Here is a 15,198-nt window from a genome sequence, read left to right as displayed (position 1 = left end):
TAAACACGCTCATGTCTAAATTGAGAAACCCTGGTTTGACTCAGAGGTGATAACCAGCTTCATGTGAGTTTATCCTTGACTGCTTTTGTTAGATCACTTAAAGATAGCTGGTTTATGTTGGATGTGCTTTGTAGCAGAGGCTCCTGGACTTCAGACAGACTTAAAACTGTCATAAACCAGAATATAAAGCTATAAAAGATGGCAGATATAATGTGTCCTCAACTGACACATGATGGGACAAACAGACAAAGAGGTACAGGACAGAGGCAGCATGTGGGACCACATGTTGAGTATTCCAAGTTCCCAAGAGTTTAATTAGACAGTGTTTTGATTTGGTGAAACATTCCAACTTTTTAATGTAAATTACTTAAAATCGCATTTTACTGTTGGTCAGCTAACTAATTAAAAACAGCAGTACATGAGATTATGCATTATACATATTTTTCACATGTAAAAATACTTGTTCTATATTTGTGTAAAGCTGTATGTTTTGTTTTTGTATGGTTTTATGTATTATATGTATGTGTTTATTAGTTTATTATTTGAAGGTTATCAGAAGAACTACAACATTTCTGGTCAGGTTGTTTTCCTTTAAAATGAGCACAGCACAAAAAAAACAAACAAACAAACAGTATGTTACCTCATACACACACTATGAATGTTATATATAAAGCAGGGGTTTCCAAAGTCCCCTCAGACAAAGCTGGGAAAAAGCCCCCCCAGTTTACTTGCTTAGTTTCGCTCCATTACTGGATGTCCATGGGATCATGGTTATGTTATGTGATCCTGTAAACATTCAAGAAATGAGCAAAGACAAGCTAATATTGTTGTTACATCATTTCAGACCACTCCAAGTACACAAAATTCTGTCCAAAGGCATTTATTAGTTTCTGACTCTGGGAAAAACAGCAAAATTCCTAAAACTGCTGCAGGATTTCCCTCGTTGTATTGCAAGTCCAGTGGCCCATCAGGCCTGAGCATTGGGAAATTTTATTTTCTGGGGACTTTTTTTTAAAATGTTTTTTAAGCTCGTGGGGAAAAATAGATAAAATGCTTGGAAAGCTCATTAGTGATGTCTGTAAAACTTGAATGCACCATCGAGGAGCAAAGACTCTTCCCATCTGCTGTAGATATAATTATTTTGGTCACGTTGGAATTGTGCCACGTATTCCACAGACGAGGTGTGTCAGAAAAGTAACGGGACTTAGTGTGCTGTGTGAGCTATGAGTGGGGTAGGGATTAGCGGGTTGCATCAGCGTGTGACGTAATGTTGAGGAGTATATAACTGCAATCTCAGCTCTCTGCAGCCATTGTATATTTTTTCACAAGCTTTTGTTAACAGTTCCTTCATTTCAGGCCGTCAAACGATGGGCACAGAGCAACGAACCAACCTGAAGTTTTGGCTGGGAAAAACTCCGTCACAAGCTGGAAGATTACGAGACGCTCGAGGATGTCCTGACACACCTGCATGCGCCGCTCCTGGTCATCGTTCAGCAGCTTCAGCACCATCTTTACGCAGATCTCCTGCATGCCCAAATCTTCAGTGATAATCTTCCACATGCTGTCGTGGTTCATGCCCAGCTCACTTACAATCAGTCGAACAGTCAGCTGACGACCTGCCTCACGTGGCAGACAAACGCTGGCCTCGTTCCTGCTCGTTGAAGGCTCTCCACTCCTGTGGTCGTCTTCCACGTCCTCACATCCCTCTTTGAACCTCTTGTGCCACTTGAAAACCCGTGAGCATGACATCGTGTCATCTCCGTACACTTGCTGCAGTATTCCGAGTGCTTCTGACAAAGTTTTCCCCAGCCGGACCAGAAACTTCAGGTTGGTTTGTTGCTCTATGCTCATCGCTTGACAGCCTGAAATTATGGAGCTGTAAACAAAAGCATGTGAGAAAACATACAATGGCTGCATAGAGCTAAGATTGCAGTTATATACTCCGCAATATTACATAACACACTGACACTACCTGCTAATACCTACAGCACTCATAGCCCACACAGCACACAAAGTCTTGTTACTTTTCTGACACACCTCGTATGATGCTTGTCACTTTAAAAGGTCATTTTGTGAGTCTTAGTCTTCAGACGTGTCTCCTCAGCACTATGGGGTTGGAAAAGCGCCCTGCCTTGTTGGTATTTCTCTAAACCAATCACAGTCGTCTTGGGCAGCATGAGGTCCAGGATGCAGGGACAGATTCAGTGTGACAAGCTCTGGTAATAGAATGACTTCATCACTGCAAAAGAAAAGGAAACAGCTGTTAGCTTATTTAGTTGCGTATCATTTGTGTCTCCGGCACTAATTTGCTATTTTCAGCGTGTAGATTAGTACCTGGTATGTTGTTGTTTCTTGGAGACTTTGAAAGAGAAAATGCAGATAGTGGATGCCGCTGTGCCGACTGAAACAAATCGCCTGATGGCAGACTTGTACTCACAGAGTACATCCAGTGATCCAGACTAAAAGTCTCACCCAGCTTTCCAAGACTGTACATTGTCAGATTCTTTGTAAAACTCCACTATAGTTGTGTTAAATAAATTACTTATTTTTAACAACACATTACATAGTAATATTTTCACATTTCCAGGCAGCTTTTAGCACTGACCTTAAGGGATAATTCACCCAAAACTGAAAATTCAGCAATCATCTACTCACAGGAAAACAGCATTCCAGAATCTCCCAAACAATGGAAGTGAATGGTGACCAGTTTTCAAACTTCAAAAACAACAGAATAAAAACATAAAATGTCTCCATACTGCTCATCTGGTGTAATTCAAGTCTCCTAAAGCCCCGACACAGCAAGCTGACTAAAAAAATGTTATTTACACTGTGTTTTCAGCCTGAATCTTCACTGTAGATCTTTAACTTGGAGTCACATTCACGTGGACACTGTCTGAACTGTGTGTGTGTGTGTGTGGTGTGCAAACGGTGTGTCAGGACTTAAGAATTGATGGAGACTTGAATGATTCCAGACGAGCAGTGTGGAGGTATTTCTTTTCTTTTTCTTTTTTTTTTTTAGTTTTTTACATTTGAAAACTGGTTACCCTTCACTTCCATTGTTTCAGAGATTCTGCAGCACTGCTGAAACTCCAGCAGAGTTTTGTGGACAAACAAAATAAACCCATTAACTGCGTATAGTAGCAATAGTTTTTATAATTCCCCATTAAGAAAGACCATTCAAAGCAGCAAGTTTTTCCTCATGTTTTTGACAATATACAGTAGGGGTGAAAGCTGCAGCTGCTACTAGTGTGGAATGAATGGACGGCAACAAATGCTGTCCCCTCAATGCTAATGTAAACCCTGGTTGGATAAGGATTCAAAATTGGATACGAAGATGACATTTGATGCATAGTTTCAGTGTTAAAACTGATAAAATAATTGCTGTCTGTGGTTCTATATGGGCTGTGGCAATAATTTTGAAAAATAATAGCTCGCAGCAACATATAAAAAAAAAGAACTATGAACTAGTTCATTTTTGGAACTGTGAACTTAGTTCAAAATTTTGAATTATGAACTATGAACTGAACTAGTTCATTTTAAAATTTGTGAGCTGAACTTTGAACTAGTTCATGTAGAAAGTGAACTTTCCCAACACTGCTAGTCTAGCAGTCTAGTCTAGTCTAACACTATAGACTAGTCTAAAACATCTCTGTGAAAGCAGCTGCTGAAGTCCTGTATTTGAGACAGTTCAACTTATCAGTCAACAAACGTCTCCCAGGAGCAGTAAGACAACAACAGAGCCATTTTCAACTCATCAAATCATGATTTTTGTCAGTTTATTAATAAATGTCAGTGTGAACAAAAACTGATGTGTTTCACAACAGTACAGTGATATAGTTTAGTTTACAGCTCAAAAAACTAAGTGTGCAGTACCTCTTGAAGTACTCAGATCCTTTTCTTCAGTAAAAGTACCAACACAGCAGTGTAAAATAATCAGAGCTCACAGTGAGTTAGTAATTCAACTTTATATCCAGCCTCAGCTTGTTGTTTAGTTAACAGTTAGAGACTAGCTGGTGAACTGTAGAGTCTTTGAATCAAACACAGCAGCTAAAGAGACAGATATGTCCCACAGGCAGAGACCAGAGACAGAGCTAAAAGACAATAAATCATCAGATGGACATAAACACAACATGAATACTAATGTCAGTCTGGAACGGCTGGATGTGTTGCTTATCACGTTCACCACAACTTTAAATGTGATGTTGTGTCAGTGTTGTGTTGTCAACTTGTTTCGACTGCCCCAAGTACCCAAAAAAAAATCAGTTACTTAAGGTCTAAGTAAAAGTACTTAAGTGTTCTGGGTAAAAAGTTCTAGATCTGCATGAAAAAACTGAACTGAAACTTTCTAACATGATGAGATTGTTGATACTGATGTTTTAATGTGTAAGCAGCACTTTGCTTGAGGTTTAGTTACTTCTGCTACATGTATTAAAATATGTTGGACTTTGCTCTCGTGCTTTTTGTGAGACGTTGGGTAATTTGACCTCTTTGGCCGTTGTACAGAAATGTCTCTTGGTGAAATGTGACAAGAAGCAGCTACATGCTGTTTTTTGTAAGGGGTCATCAGCCAAAAAGGTTTGTGTTACTAAGTAAGGTAAGGGTTAATAGACTTGTCAGATAGACCTGTGGATCCACTGAGAGCCTCCTCTCCTCTCACCTTTGCTCCTTCATGACATATTAAACTGATTCATCAACTTTATCAGTAAACTGTGATTTCTTGGTCACAGGCCAGATTCACTCTATGTGAACTTTAAGCACAGCAGTAAAATCCATTTATTGTCACAGTCAATAAAAACACGATGGCCAGATTGTTTTACAGGTTTCCACATCATGTACCAGACTGTCTGTTCACTACAGAAAACTGACAACAGTTTGCTCTGCAGTCAGTGTAATCTCTACATGGATCTGTTTTTTGTTTTTTGTTTTGAATAAAATGATGTTTTGAAGAAAACCTCTGACAGCTGCAACAATGCTGAAAAGATCATTTGTTATTTTGATTTTTTATGATCCTCTCTCACTGAATATTGAATGGCCAGGATTACTTTTATCTTCAGTTATTAACAACAATTTACAACAATCTGAGAATGTTTTACACTACAGCAGACAGCAAACTTCAAATTTTCAACTGGCAAGTCAAAATTATGACATTAAACTTTAAATTGAATGCACCATAATGCATGAGACCTGCAGGGAGATGAAGAAGAAGATGAGACAGAGGAGAAGAGCAGATATGTCTGCCCTTCTCTCATTGTAACACACTCCAGTCTGCAGTGTAGTTCACACACTTTTGTGTGTATGTTGTGTGAATATGGGAAACAGAAACAGACTCACCTGTCAACAACCCTGACATGAGGACACATCACAGGAATGTTGCTGAGATTTCACCTCATGCTGCTCCATACAATGTCTTCACTCTTATGACTCCAGTGACTGTCAAATTATACAAACACGGCCTTGTTGACTCTCATGTGATTCACAGATTGTAGTGATGAATGTCCTCAGAGGACATATGAAAACATGTCATCTATCACAGTATTGGACAGGGACTGAATGCTGTCCTGTGTGTCCTGCTGGTAAGATCCAAGTGGATATTGATGTGGTATTTAACTTTGGTAGTTACATATAGGTTGTTTAGTTTTACTGCCTGGTGTCAACCAAACTTACCAAACTTACCAGAATCAATATTTTTGTTTCCGTACTTTGGCGTCACCTGGTGGTAGCAATAAGAATGACACTGTAGTAGACAGCAGTGGATGTCACCTTATTCTCAGTGTTACATATCTTCATTGAACAGCAATATTATATGTCATGAAATTAAATAGTTGGTTTTCTTTTCAACCGGAAGTGGAGTTAAAACAGACTGCACAGAGTTCTGATCTACTTCCTGTCTGTTCTGCACTGAAGGAACCTTCATGTCTTGGCCAACTGGAATTAAACAGTGTTATTACTGCACAAGCTGTGATGCAGGTAGGTCTGTGGCCATATTATTAAAACCTTAGTGGAAAATGACAAATCTGACAAATGAACAAATGCAGAGCAACACAGTGTGACTTTGTCTGGATTTAAAGCTCTTTGTGTCTCATTATTCTCAGTACTTTGTTTTGGAGCCAAAAAGCACAAGGACTGCTGTAAACTGTAGTTTCTCCACCTTGTTTCTCCTCATTGTTTGATTCAGTTGATCTGAAAATAAAGGAATAAACTCTCATTTCAAAATGAGGGATACATTTTTTTTCTTCAGCCCTGGTTTATACCACTTGTCATGGTGTGATTTCTTCAAGGCTTTAGACACCAGCTGTGATGAAGTGTTTCTGGTAGGACTTTACCCATGTAACATATTCTCACTTCAAACACATTAAATACAACAATGTCAGAGGACATACGCTTCAACCAGTGACACTGTAGACACTCCTCCAGTGTCAGTTTTGGACGTGCATGTTATCACATGTATAATGTGTGTTTGTACAGGAACATCATCAAGAGACACTGAGTGTTCTGACTGCAGTGATGGAACATATTCAGATGGAACATTTACATCCTGTCAGACACACACACAGTAAGTGAAGCTTCACATCAGACACATGAATTCTTCATCATGTTCTGCACATTGTTCCTGTCAAAAATGTCCTTCTGTCATTCCAGATGTGAAACAATTAATCTTCTGCTGATCAAAGCAGAAACTGTTTCAACTGATGCTGAATGTGGAGAACAAAGTTCAGACAAGACAGAACTTGTGATCATCATTGTTGTGATGCTTTTGATTCTTATATCAACTGAAGCAGCTTTGATTGTATTATATTGTCTCAAAGTGAAGAAAAAATCTCAAAGCCCAGGTATGATTTGCATTCAGACAATAAAAAACAGTCAAATGTTTTTGATAGATAATAGAGAATATTGTCTTTCACGTCATAAAATTGTTGATTACAGTGTTTTTCATTGGAGATGTTTTATTACAGCTATAAAAGGAAATGCAAACAATCCTGAACAGGTATGTTTTATAATCTCTTAACTGTTATCACTAAGTCTGTTTCACTGCATGTACAGTAGTAAATATTAATTATTTCTCTTCTAATTAATGAAATTATGTCTCATTTATCAATATTTCACAAAAAGGTCTCTCTCAATGGAGAAGGAGCATCAGAATCCAAGGTAAGACAGCAGTGTGTCTCACTGAAATGTTCATTGACTGAGGACTGTCTCTGTGATGTCTTTGCAAATTCGGGCAGCTTGGTTCAGGAGGAAGGGCGGCTTTTTGTTTCATCACCCACCAAAATGTTTTTGCACCTCTGATGAAATATCTTAGGAACTTAAAGTGCACAGAAGGCACTGGAGAACACATATCAACAAACATAAATTCACACCTGTTAGTGATGCAAACCAAGTACATTTACATCAAGCATTGTACTTATTTTATACTTTAATTCCAATTTATCCAACATTATGCTTCTACACTACATCCCAGAGGCAAATACTGAACATTTTAATCCAAAAGCCGAAAAAAGGTTGTTTTCTGTTTTTTTAGAGATACGTGGTTCTCACGGGACACTCATGCTACAGACATTAGATGGTGTGACGGCACGGGAACAAGCAAGGTTGGAGGGGTTCGGCTGGCAGAGAGCAGGCAGAGGGACAAAAAGGCAGGCAGGTTGGTAGGCAGTGATCTTATAGCAGAAGAAAAACAAAGTATGTATCCATGAAAAAATAGACAAGTGCAAAAAGCCAGGCTTAAAGAGCAAAACCTGAGCCCAGATCTGCACAACCGCTCACTCTCAGCCTCACACTTTTTGCAAAATACTAAACAGTGTTTTTCAAATCACTAAACACTCTTCTCTACATTAGACACAGAAATCTAACATGATGTCACTTTTCAAAATACCACACAAGTCAAAGAGTGGCTCAAACAAAGCCATCAGACACTCAGCTGCTTTGCTGTAAACTCTCCAGTCAGCCTTGAGAACTATAAAGAGTCAGCAGGTGAGTTTACCTGTACCAAATTTATCAAATGTGCACCATTGGTTGACCATGTTATAAACTTTGGGTTGACAGTGAAAGAAGCTGATTAGAGTTCAGCCCAACCTCAACAGATTCGCTGCTGCAACAGTCATTTGAATATTTCAATATGAGCACAGGTGAAAAAAACAAAAACAACTTTTGTCTAAAATCACTACAATGTACCCAGACACCCAAAATATATACAGTGACCCATTTGATTTTATTTCTGTTTTATTATCTGTCAAGCCTTTGCTGCTGTGAAAGAGAACTGGAGGTGAAGAAAAAACACGAGTTGTGTTTTTAGGGGCGACTTCATGAAGGATCCTGCTAATGAAGAAACTGAACAGATCATAGTGTGAGCTGTGAGAGACCTGCAGGGGTGAAGGCGTTTGTGTGTGTGTGTGTGTTTGTGTGTGTGTGTGTGTGTGTGTGTGTGTGTGTGTGTGTGTGTGTGTGTGTGTGTGTGTGTGTGTGTGTGTGTGCAGGGAAAAGAACTGCGGGGAAAAGCACGGTGAGGAGATTAAAGTAGTTTGTGAGTAAACAGTAAAATGAGGTGAAGAATGAAGGAGAATTACAGTGATGAAGTAAGATATAACCTGTTAAAAATTAATCATGAATCAATTAATTATGAATCATCAAACAACAAAAATCTTTTGTATTCTTGTTTAGTATATTTGTTCGTGCAAATCACTAATAAGAGAACAAATTTTTTTTACCTTATTTCACATTACCTATGTGTTCTTCACAACATGTGGACCCCGTAAGCTATCAGCCAGTCTCTAAAAACCCCACCATAACAACACACACAACTGGCTTCAACAGTGTTACATGTTATATGAGTTATCCCCTTTAAAGACAAAGAAATATAGTATAAAGAAAATAAAGTACTCACCTGGCTGCAGTGACACATCAGGCGGCTTAAAAAAAATGTTACCTGAATAAAATAGATTTGGCACTGATGAAGTTATGTATTCAATTCAAATAACAAAATACATAATACACATTCACAATGTAGACAGAGGGTGTAAGAAAGTCCAGGTGAACTTCATCAGGTGAATAAGTATAAAAATGGCTTTGTAATCAGTTTATTATGTGTAGTCTCTATAGTTTAAAATGCTACATATGATATATTTTTTTCTACCACTAATTGCTAAGCTTTTGTTAATGAGTGTAACTGAGGCAAATTAATGAAGCTAACAGGCCTCATGTCGGACAACGCCAGCTGTGGTTAGAATTCCTGGGTAAAAGTAAAGGGTGACATGGGTTCCCCACATATAATGTATTAAACAGAAGTTATAAAAAGAAGAATTGGTTTATTACAACATGATTAAAGCAAATAAAGGACCAATTGCCAATGTCAACTTGCCACAGATTGAGGGTGGGGGCACCTGAGTGCTACCAGGAAGCACAGACACAGCCAGGGAAATGACCAAAAAAAAGAGACTAGATTATAAAATAAGTTTGTACATATTATACAAAGCTTGCTAAATAATTTACAGGATTCTTTACCTCAACAGAGCAGTATTTGGCAACCCAGATGTGGCTCCACAGTCAATGCTACCTCAACAACCACAGGACATTCAGGGGCATCTGCAGTACAATGTAAACCAGTGTTACACATTAGGGCTGAACGATTTTAGGAAAAGATCTAATTGTGATTTTTCTGGCAGATATTGCAATTTCAACTCGATTCACGATTTTTTCTTCAAATCAAGCTTCAGTGCAATATTCACAATGTATAGTAACATTTACAATCATTATTAATTATTCAAACTAGGTATTTGTGAGGGCTTAAAGAAAAATAACATTAAGAGAAAAACTACTGACTATACTGAAGACAATTCGCACACATCATCACATTAAATCTGTATAAATAAATAAATTAATAAACAAACACACACACACACACACACACACAGGTCTGGTCCATTCATTAAGTTCCATATGAGGTTTGCTGCATTGTCGGTTGTGATGCACGTCAGAGGAGTGTAACTACGAAGCGAGATTAATGTGTTAGCGAGCTATGTTGAGTCTAAATCCAGGGTTTTCAGTGTCACGAAAGTGGCTCTCTTTTAACCTGCTAGATCACCATGGTAATTTATGCTAAACTCATAACCTGGTCGGCAGCAGGTTATGTTAAGAGTTTCTGATTAAATCGTCTGTAAAACGCGCCGTTCTTTAACTTATAATTGTCCTAACAAGGTTGTTTATGAGCTATATAGCTTTTAAACTGAGGGAAGACATTAAAAATGAAAAGCTGCTGAGCTGTATGTTCGTAATATCACTGAACGAATCCATATAATGTAAAAATGTAACAGCGGCACAAACTGTCTGCAGCGCGCTGTCATGATGGTAACCTCCGTTTGGTGATGCAGAGTCATTTTTCCCGTTTGCTCCAGATCATATTAACACTTTAAATTGACATCGTATATAATCCACACAGTAAAATAATGATGAAACAACTACAGACACTTTGAATACTTTTTACTGTTATCTGTTTTGTCTCGGTGATTTTGCAGCTCAGATCACTGATCAGAAAATTCATCATCATTAATCACAGACAGTCTTAAATCAGTTACACTCATTTTACATTGGTTTGTCCAAAAACTTCAGTGATGTCCACGTCTCTGTCATCATAGGACAGTGTCAGACAGACTTCATCATGTTTAAATCTGCTGTATGGAGTTTTATTGTTTAATGTGCAGTTTTCATGTTAGAATAAACGGCAGCATTAAGACCACATTTAGTCCATCAGTCATTTTCTGACATCATTCTTCTTCTCCTGCTTTATTTGCAGCAACAATGTTGCTTTTTGCTGTAATGTATTTTGTATATTTTCCACAGCTCATAATTATAACAACTTGATGATTTTGACTTAAGTAAGTGGCTCGCGATCGCTTCATTTCATGTGGAAGAAGAGTCAAAGGACGCAACAAACGCCCCTTTTATATGAACGCGCACAGAGTCTGAAGACGAAAGCCTGGATTAACAAAGTGAGTTGATAACCACCGTCGTGATACCCGTTATCTCTGATTGTGGTTTTAGGCTTTGTCGATCCAGAACATGCAAAGAAAGCCTGGCTGTGTTGAGCTTGCTTCGTAGTACAGCTCTCAGGAGCACTGCAAAAAACGAGAGGGACCTGGTCGGTCTTCTTCGTATATCTTGTCGCTTACAAGACGGTAGATACGAAGATACGAAAAGATAGAAAGGTAAGCGAAAGAGTGTTAATTATCCTCTATCTAAAAAGTATAGCGTGTGATCTAAGATACAATTTTATGCTATCTACAAATGTAATGTATGTAATGAGTGACATGAGTTGGGAAGGTTGTTTCTCCGCTCGACTCGATGGTCCGGGCTAACGTTAGCTTAGCTAAAGAAAGTGTGCAACATCGCCACCTGCGTTTATTGATAGCAGGACAGCGTGTAGTGAGAACGAGCGATGAAGGAGAGGATATTATAAGCAAAAAGAAACACATGTAGTGTTAACCTTATGATCTGTAAAGTTTTCTAGATATCAATTTGTTTGACATCTCCTTTTTCAGATGCACCCCTCTATTCAACCAAAGAATCCAGTCTGGAGCGCACGGTCTTGTCGTCCTCTGAGTTTGGGTGTCCTCTCTGTCCCAAATTCATTACTAAAACTGACAGTGTGATCCAGAGGAACCTTGAAAATCACTCAGCAAATGCAGTGCATTTCCAGGGTATGATGATAAGTATCTGTCTGAGATCATATAATTTTACATGTAACAGTAATGTTGAATGATAATGTGTTTTTGCATGTATAAGCTTGCCATAATTTAATCAGTGTTATATTGAGTTGCATTGCTTTAAAGTGCAGTTTAACACACGGTTGTCTTTAGACTCCTTGATGCTAGATTATCTGGATTATAATTTTCATGACATATTTGCCAGATAGGCATGGATCTGATTCTACAAATTGACTTGCCCTGGCAACCACGGCAGAGACGGCCTCTGATAACGAACGACGACTGTGCATGGCTGACCTAAAGTTGTTCTGTTTTCCAGACATCACAAAACACAGGACAGAGGTGGGTTTAAAAGTTAATTTAAGAACTGAACACTTAAAGGCCTATTCACTGTTTTTGAGAAAGTGACTATCTTTTGTATTTGTGAAAATGCTTTCACATGCACTGTACAAGGATAACAGTTGGATAGTTTGTGTTTAATTTCAAACATAAAATGTTAACGTCTTTTATGCGGTTAGACTGTTATACCCAGATGCTGCGTCTCTGGAATGGGTGCAGTGCCAAATGTGCAAGGTCTGGCTGCACAAAGATTGTGCCGGAAAGTGCCATAAACATCTCAATGATGACTCATTCAACTGTGGATGCACAGATATGAATGACAGACCAAGGTACTACTACTTAAATATCTGTATGTAGTGTCACACAAAAATAAAGATGAACACTGACATACTAAGCCTGCACTTTTCAAAGAAAGGCTTAATGAACTTTTATTTAAACCCTATGAGAAAATGCCAGCTTGGGGAGAATTATTAACCCCAAATATTAGCTGTTTTCACAGGTAGTGTTAAAAAAAAGTCTGCTCTCTAAAACCATGGCCTGTAAAGACAACATAATGTTCCCAAAAGTATTTAAAGTTTTCTAAAGAAGATAACAGTTTTGACCCACAAGCATTACAATATTTTTATCACAAAATGTCAGGTGAACTTCAGGTGGAGGTATCTTCCTGTCTATAATCTGGAGATGCTTACTGATAAATGATTTTGCAGTAGCTGCTGGCAGTCCTCGTTTTTTTTTCATCTTTGCAGGATAATGGATGCTGTTGAGCGAGGAGGGGGAGGGGGATCAAGGTAACTTTCAAATAGATTGTGTTCTTGGTAATTACATTCTCTATCAGTGATTGCATGTTCACCCTTTACCCTTTGGTTTCAGAGCTTACACGATGATCTGATGAATGGAATGATCCGTTCCAATAGGATGTTCCTATGGCAGAACCCATCCACCTCAATTAATCTGAAACAACACTTAAAACTGAGGACCCTGAACTTTAGTGACCAGCGGGTAAATGAAAATGTCATTAGTTGTGTGTTTTGTCATAGATGTAACGTATAAAAGATTAATTTATTGATTTGTACTTTTCTTTTCAATAGATCCTTGAGCTACTGAGGGTCATTGAGGAGGTCACAGGTGTAGGAACGCAAATAAAGAGAGGGGAGATAAGACTCCTGGATTTTGTCTTCGATGTTATGCTCCCAGAGGTAAGATGGTCAATCTAGCTTGCTTGGGAAATGAAAAGGAGTTTTTGGGTTATTGTGGTCAATATTTTATTCCTTTGGAAAACATATAAACAAAACAGTGCACTCTCTAGAGCACCACAAGGTATGATTGGATCATTTAACTGTTTTTCAGAAGCTGATCAAAAACTTGGAAGAAGAAGGCATGACCCGACTGCAGGCAGAAATTATGATGGCCAGTGGGAGCCTGATTTAACTCTTGTTTTATTGTTCATTGTTTTGTCTTGTTTTTTCATTGTTTCATGTTCTGTTTCATTTGCTCATCTCCATTGTTGTTCGTACTTTTCCCCTGTTTTTGATTTTATTTCTTTGTATGTTTGTTTTTCTATTTTGGAAGATTTGGAGATGGAATGCAATAAAACTTTTATCACAAAAAAGAGAAGTCCAAGTCAAGTTCTTAATGTTGTCAGCATGATAATGTAATGTGTTTAACTGTATTTCAGAAATTAATTATTAATTATTAATAGAATACTGACAATCTGACAATAGGAAAGACTAATTATTGCATTCATTTAATAGTTAAACCTGGAAATGAACACCTCTCCAGACCCAGGAACTCCCTGTTCTGTTGCGGTCACAGTTGTCTGGGGCCACTGTGTTGCTCATGATGCCCCTCTCTCATCCTGGAAGATCCCTAGTGGGTGAGGAAACGACCAGCAGGATTGAAATCATTTAGCTAAGCTTTTCTCCTATGCTTTTAAGCAAAGAATGTGTGGCGAGTGTGTCCTGTGTTTAATGAAGGAATCTTCTGGTGGGCAGGCTGGGCCATATACAGGAAAGGTAGGGAGAGCATGCCAGCTTCCTGCAAACAAGATCCTGCATAATATCTGAGGAATACAGTCTTTACACTGTATTACCACTAATGATTTACAGTGCTGGCCTCCTTTTTAACACTCAGCATAAATAACAATTACATTAACCATGCTAATGTGAAGGTGATTATTGTTCAGTTCTAGTGTGAATGATGTGAGAACACCCCCCCCCCCCACACACACACACATTGTATTCACGTTGTATAATAACGTCTTAATATTAATTGTAAATCAATGAAACATTAATATTATCACTTAGTAATTATTTTAGGCTTCTACTTGCTAACATCTCAGTTTTACATACTGTATAAAGACTGTAATATTTCCACCACTGACGCTTGATTTTTAAGTTAAATTGTTGTGTGAACAATTACGTTAAATATTTTTATTTATTTATTTATTTTTTTTTTTTTAAAAAAGACCGATTTCCGGTATGGAGTAGAGCTTTTACGTTGAATTGTTGTGTGAACAATCCCTTGTCTCGTTTTACATACGTTAAATAAAGTGTTTGTTTTTTTTAAGACCAACTTCCGGTTTGGACTTCCGGTATGGAGTAGAGCTTTTACGTTGAATTGTTGCGTGAACAATCCTTGTCTCGTTTTATATACGTTAAATAAAGTTTTCTTTTTAAAAAAAGACCAACTTCCGGTTTGGACTTCCGGTATGGAGTAGAGCTATGGCGGCGCCCTTGTCCGCCATCTTCCCTGCAGGCGGGTACTCTTGCAAAAAACCGCAGCTTTGGCGATTACGTGATCGCGTTGTCTGAAATCGCAATTTCGATCAGAAAACGATAAATCGTTCAGCCCTATTACACATCACAGGAAGTACACACACAGAAAACTAAACAGTTAAAATGAAAACAGTTGAGTAGTTATCTTTTAGGATAAAGCAAAGGTCACAGAGCTCTGCATGCAAAATGTGCAAATACAGAACATTATATAACCTCTACAAATACACTGAGTCAACTTAATGTCAGCATATTTCAGATTATGCATATTGAAGAAAAGTTCCTCTCTTCCATGAACTGTCATTAAAAAAAACATGTACATTCAAGTGCAGAGCTGAAAGAGGACCAGAATTCACCTGCTTTACTTTCACTTTCATCTATAAGTAATGGTT

The 15,198-nt window shown here is 38.2% G+C and overlaps 1 protein-coding gene and 1 long non-coding RNA gene across 11 annotated transcripts; both read left to right on the top strand.

Moving 5' to 3' along the window:
- The first annotated feature begins 5,550 nt into the window (after positions 1 to 5,550).
- Positions 5,551 to 6,553, top strand: LOC146325731 (uncharacterized). The gene is made up of 3 exons (XR_014770750.1): positions 5,551 to 5,967; positions 6,239 to 6,311; positions 6,466 to 6,553. It is a non-coding gene; the product is annotated as an uncharacterized LOC146325731 (long non-coding RNA).
- Positions 6,554 to 11,111: 4,558 nt separating this feature from the next.
- LOC146325730 (uncharacterized) lies at positions 11,112 to 13,649 on the top strand. Of its 10 annotated transcripts, XR_014770737.1 has the most exons (8): positions 11,112 to 11,198; positions 11,532 to 11,690; positions 11,906 to 12,038; positions 12,215 to 12,364; positions 12,782 to 12,823; positions 12,906 to 13,034; positions 13,124 to 13,231; positions 13,383 to 13,649. XR_014770737.1 is itself a non-coding variant. In XM_084721885.1 (6 exons), the coding sequence occupies exons 3-6, from the start codon at positions 11,985 to 11,987 to the stop codon at positions 13,461 to 13,463; spliced, it is 372 nt and encodes a 123-aa protein (XP_084578011.1). In that variant the 5' UTR covers positions 11,112 to 11,198; positions 11,532 to 11,690; positions 11,906 to 11,984; the 3' UTR covers positions 13,464 to 13,649. The 10 variants fall into 10 exon arrangements, 3 of the variants coding, with proteins under 3 accessions (XP_084578011.1, XP_084578012.1, XP_084578010.1); XR_014770740.1 differs by lacking the exon at positions 12,215 to 12,364; XR_014770738.1 differs by having other exon boundaries at positions 12,229 to 12,364; positions 12,782 to 13,034.
- Positions 13,650 to 15,198: the final 1,549 nt, after the last annotated feature.

This window comes from Lutjanus erythropterus, chromosome 6 (assembly GCF_056507025.1).
Source record: "Lutjanus erythropterus isolate fLutEry1 chromosome 6, fLutEry1.hap2, whole genome shotgun sequence".
Taxonomy (NCBI): domain Eukaryota; kingdom Metazoa; phylum Chordata; class Actinopteri; order Lutjaniformes; family Lutjanidae; genus Lutjanus; species Lutjanus erythropterus.
This window is presented reverse-complemented; position numbering and strand designations above follow the sequence as displayed.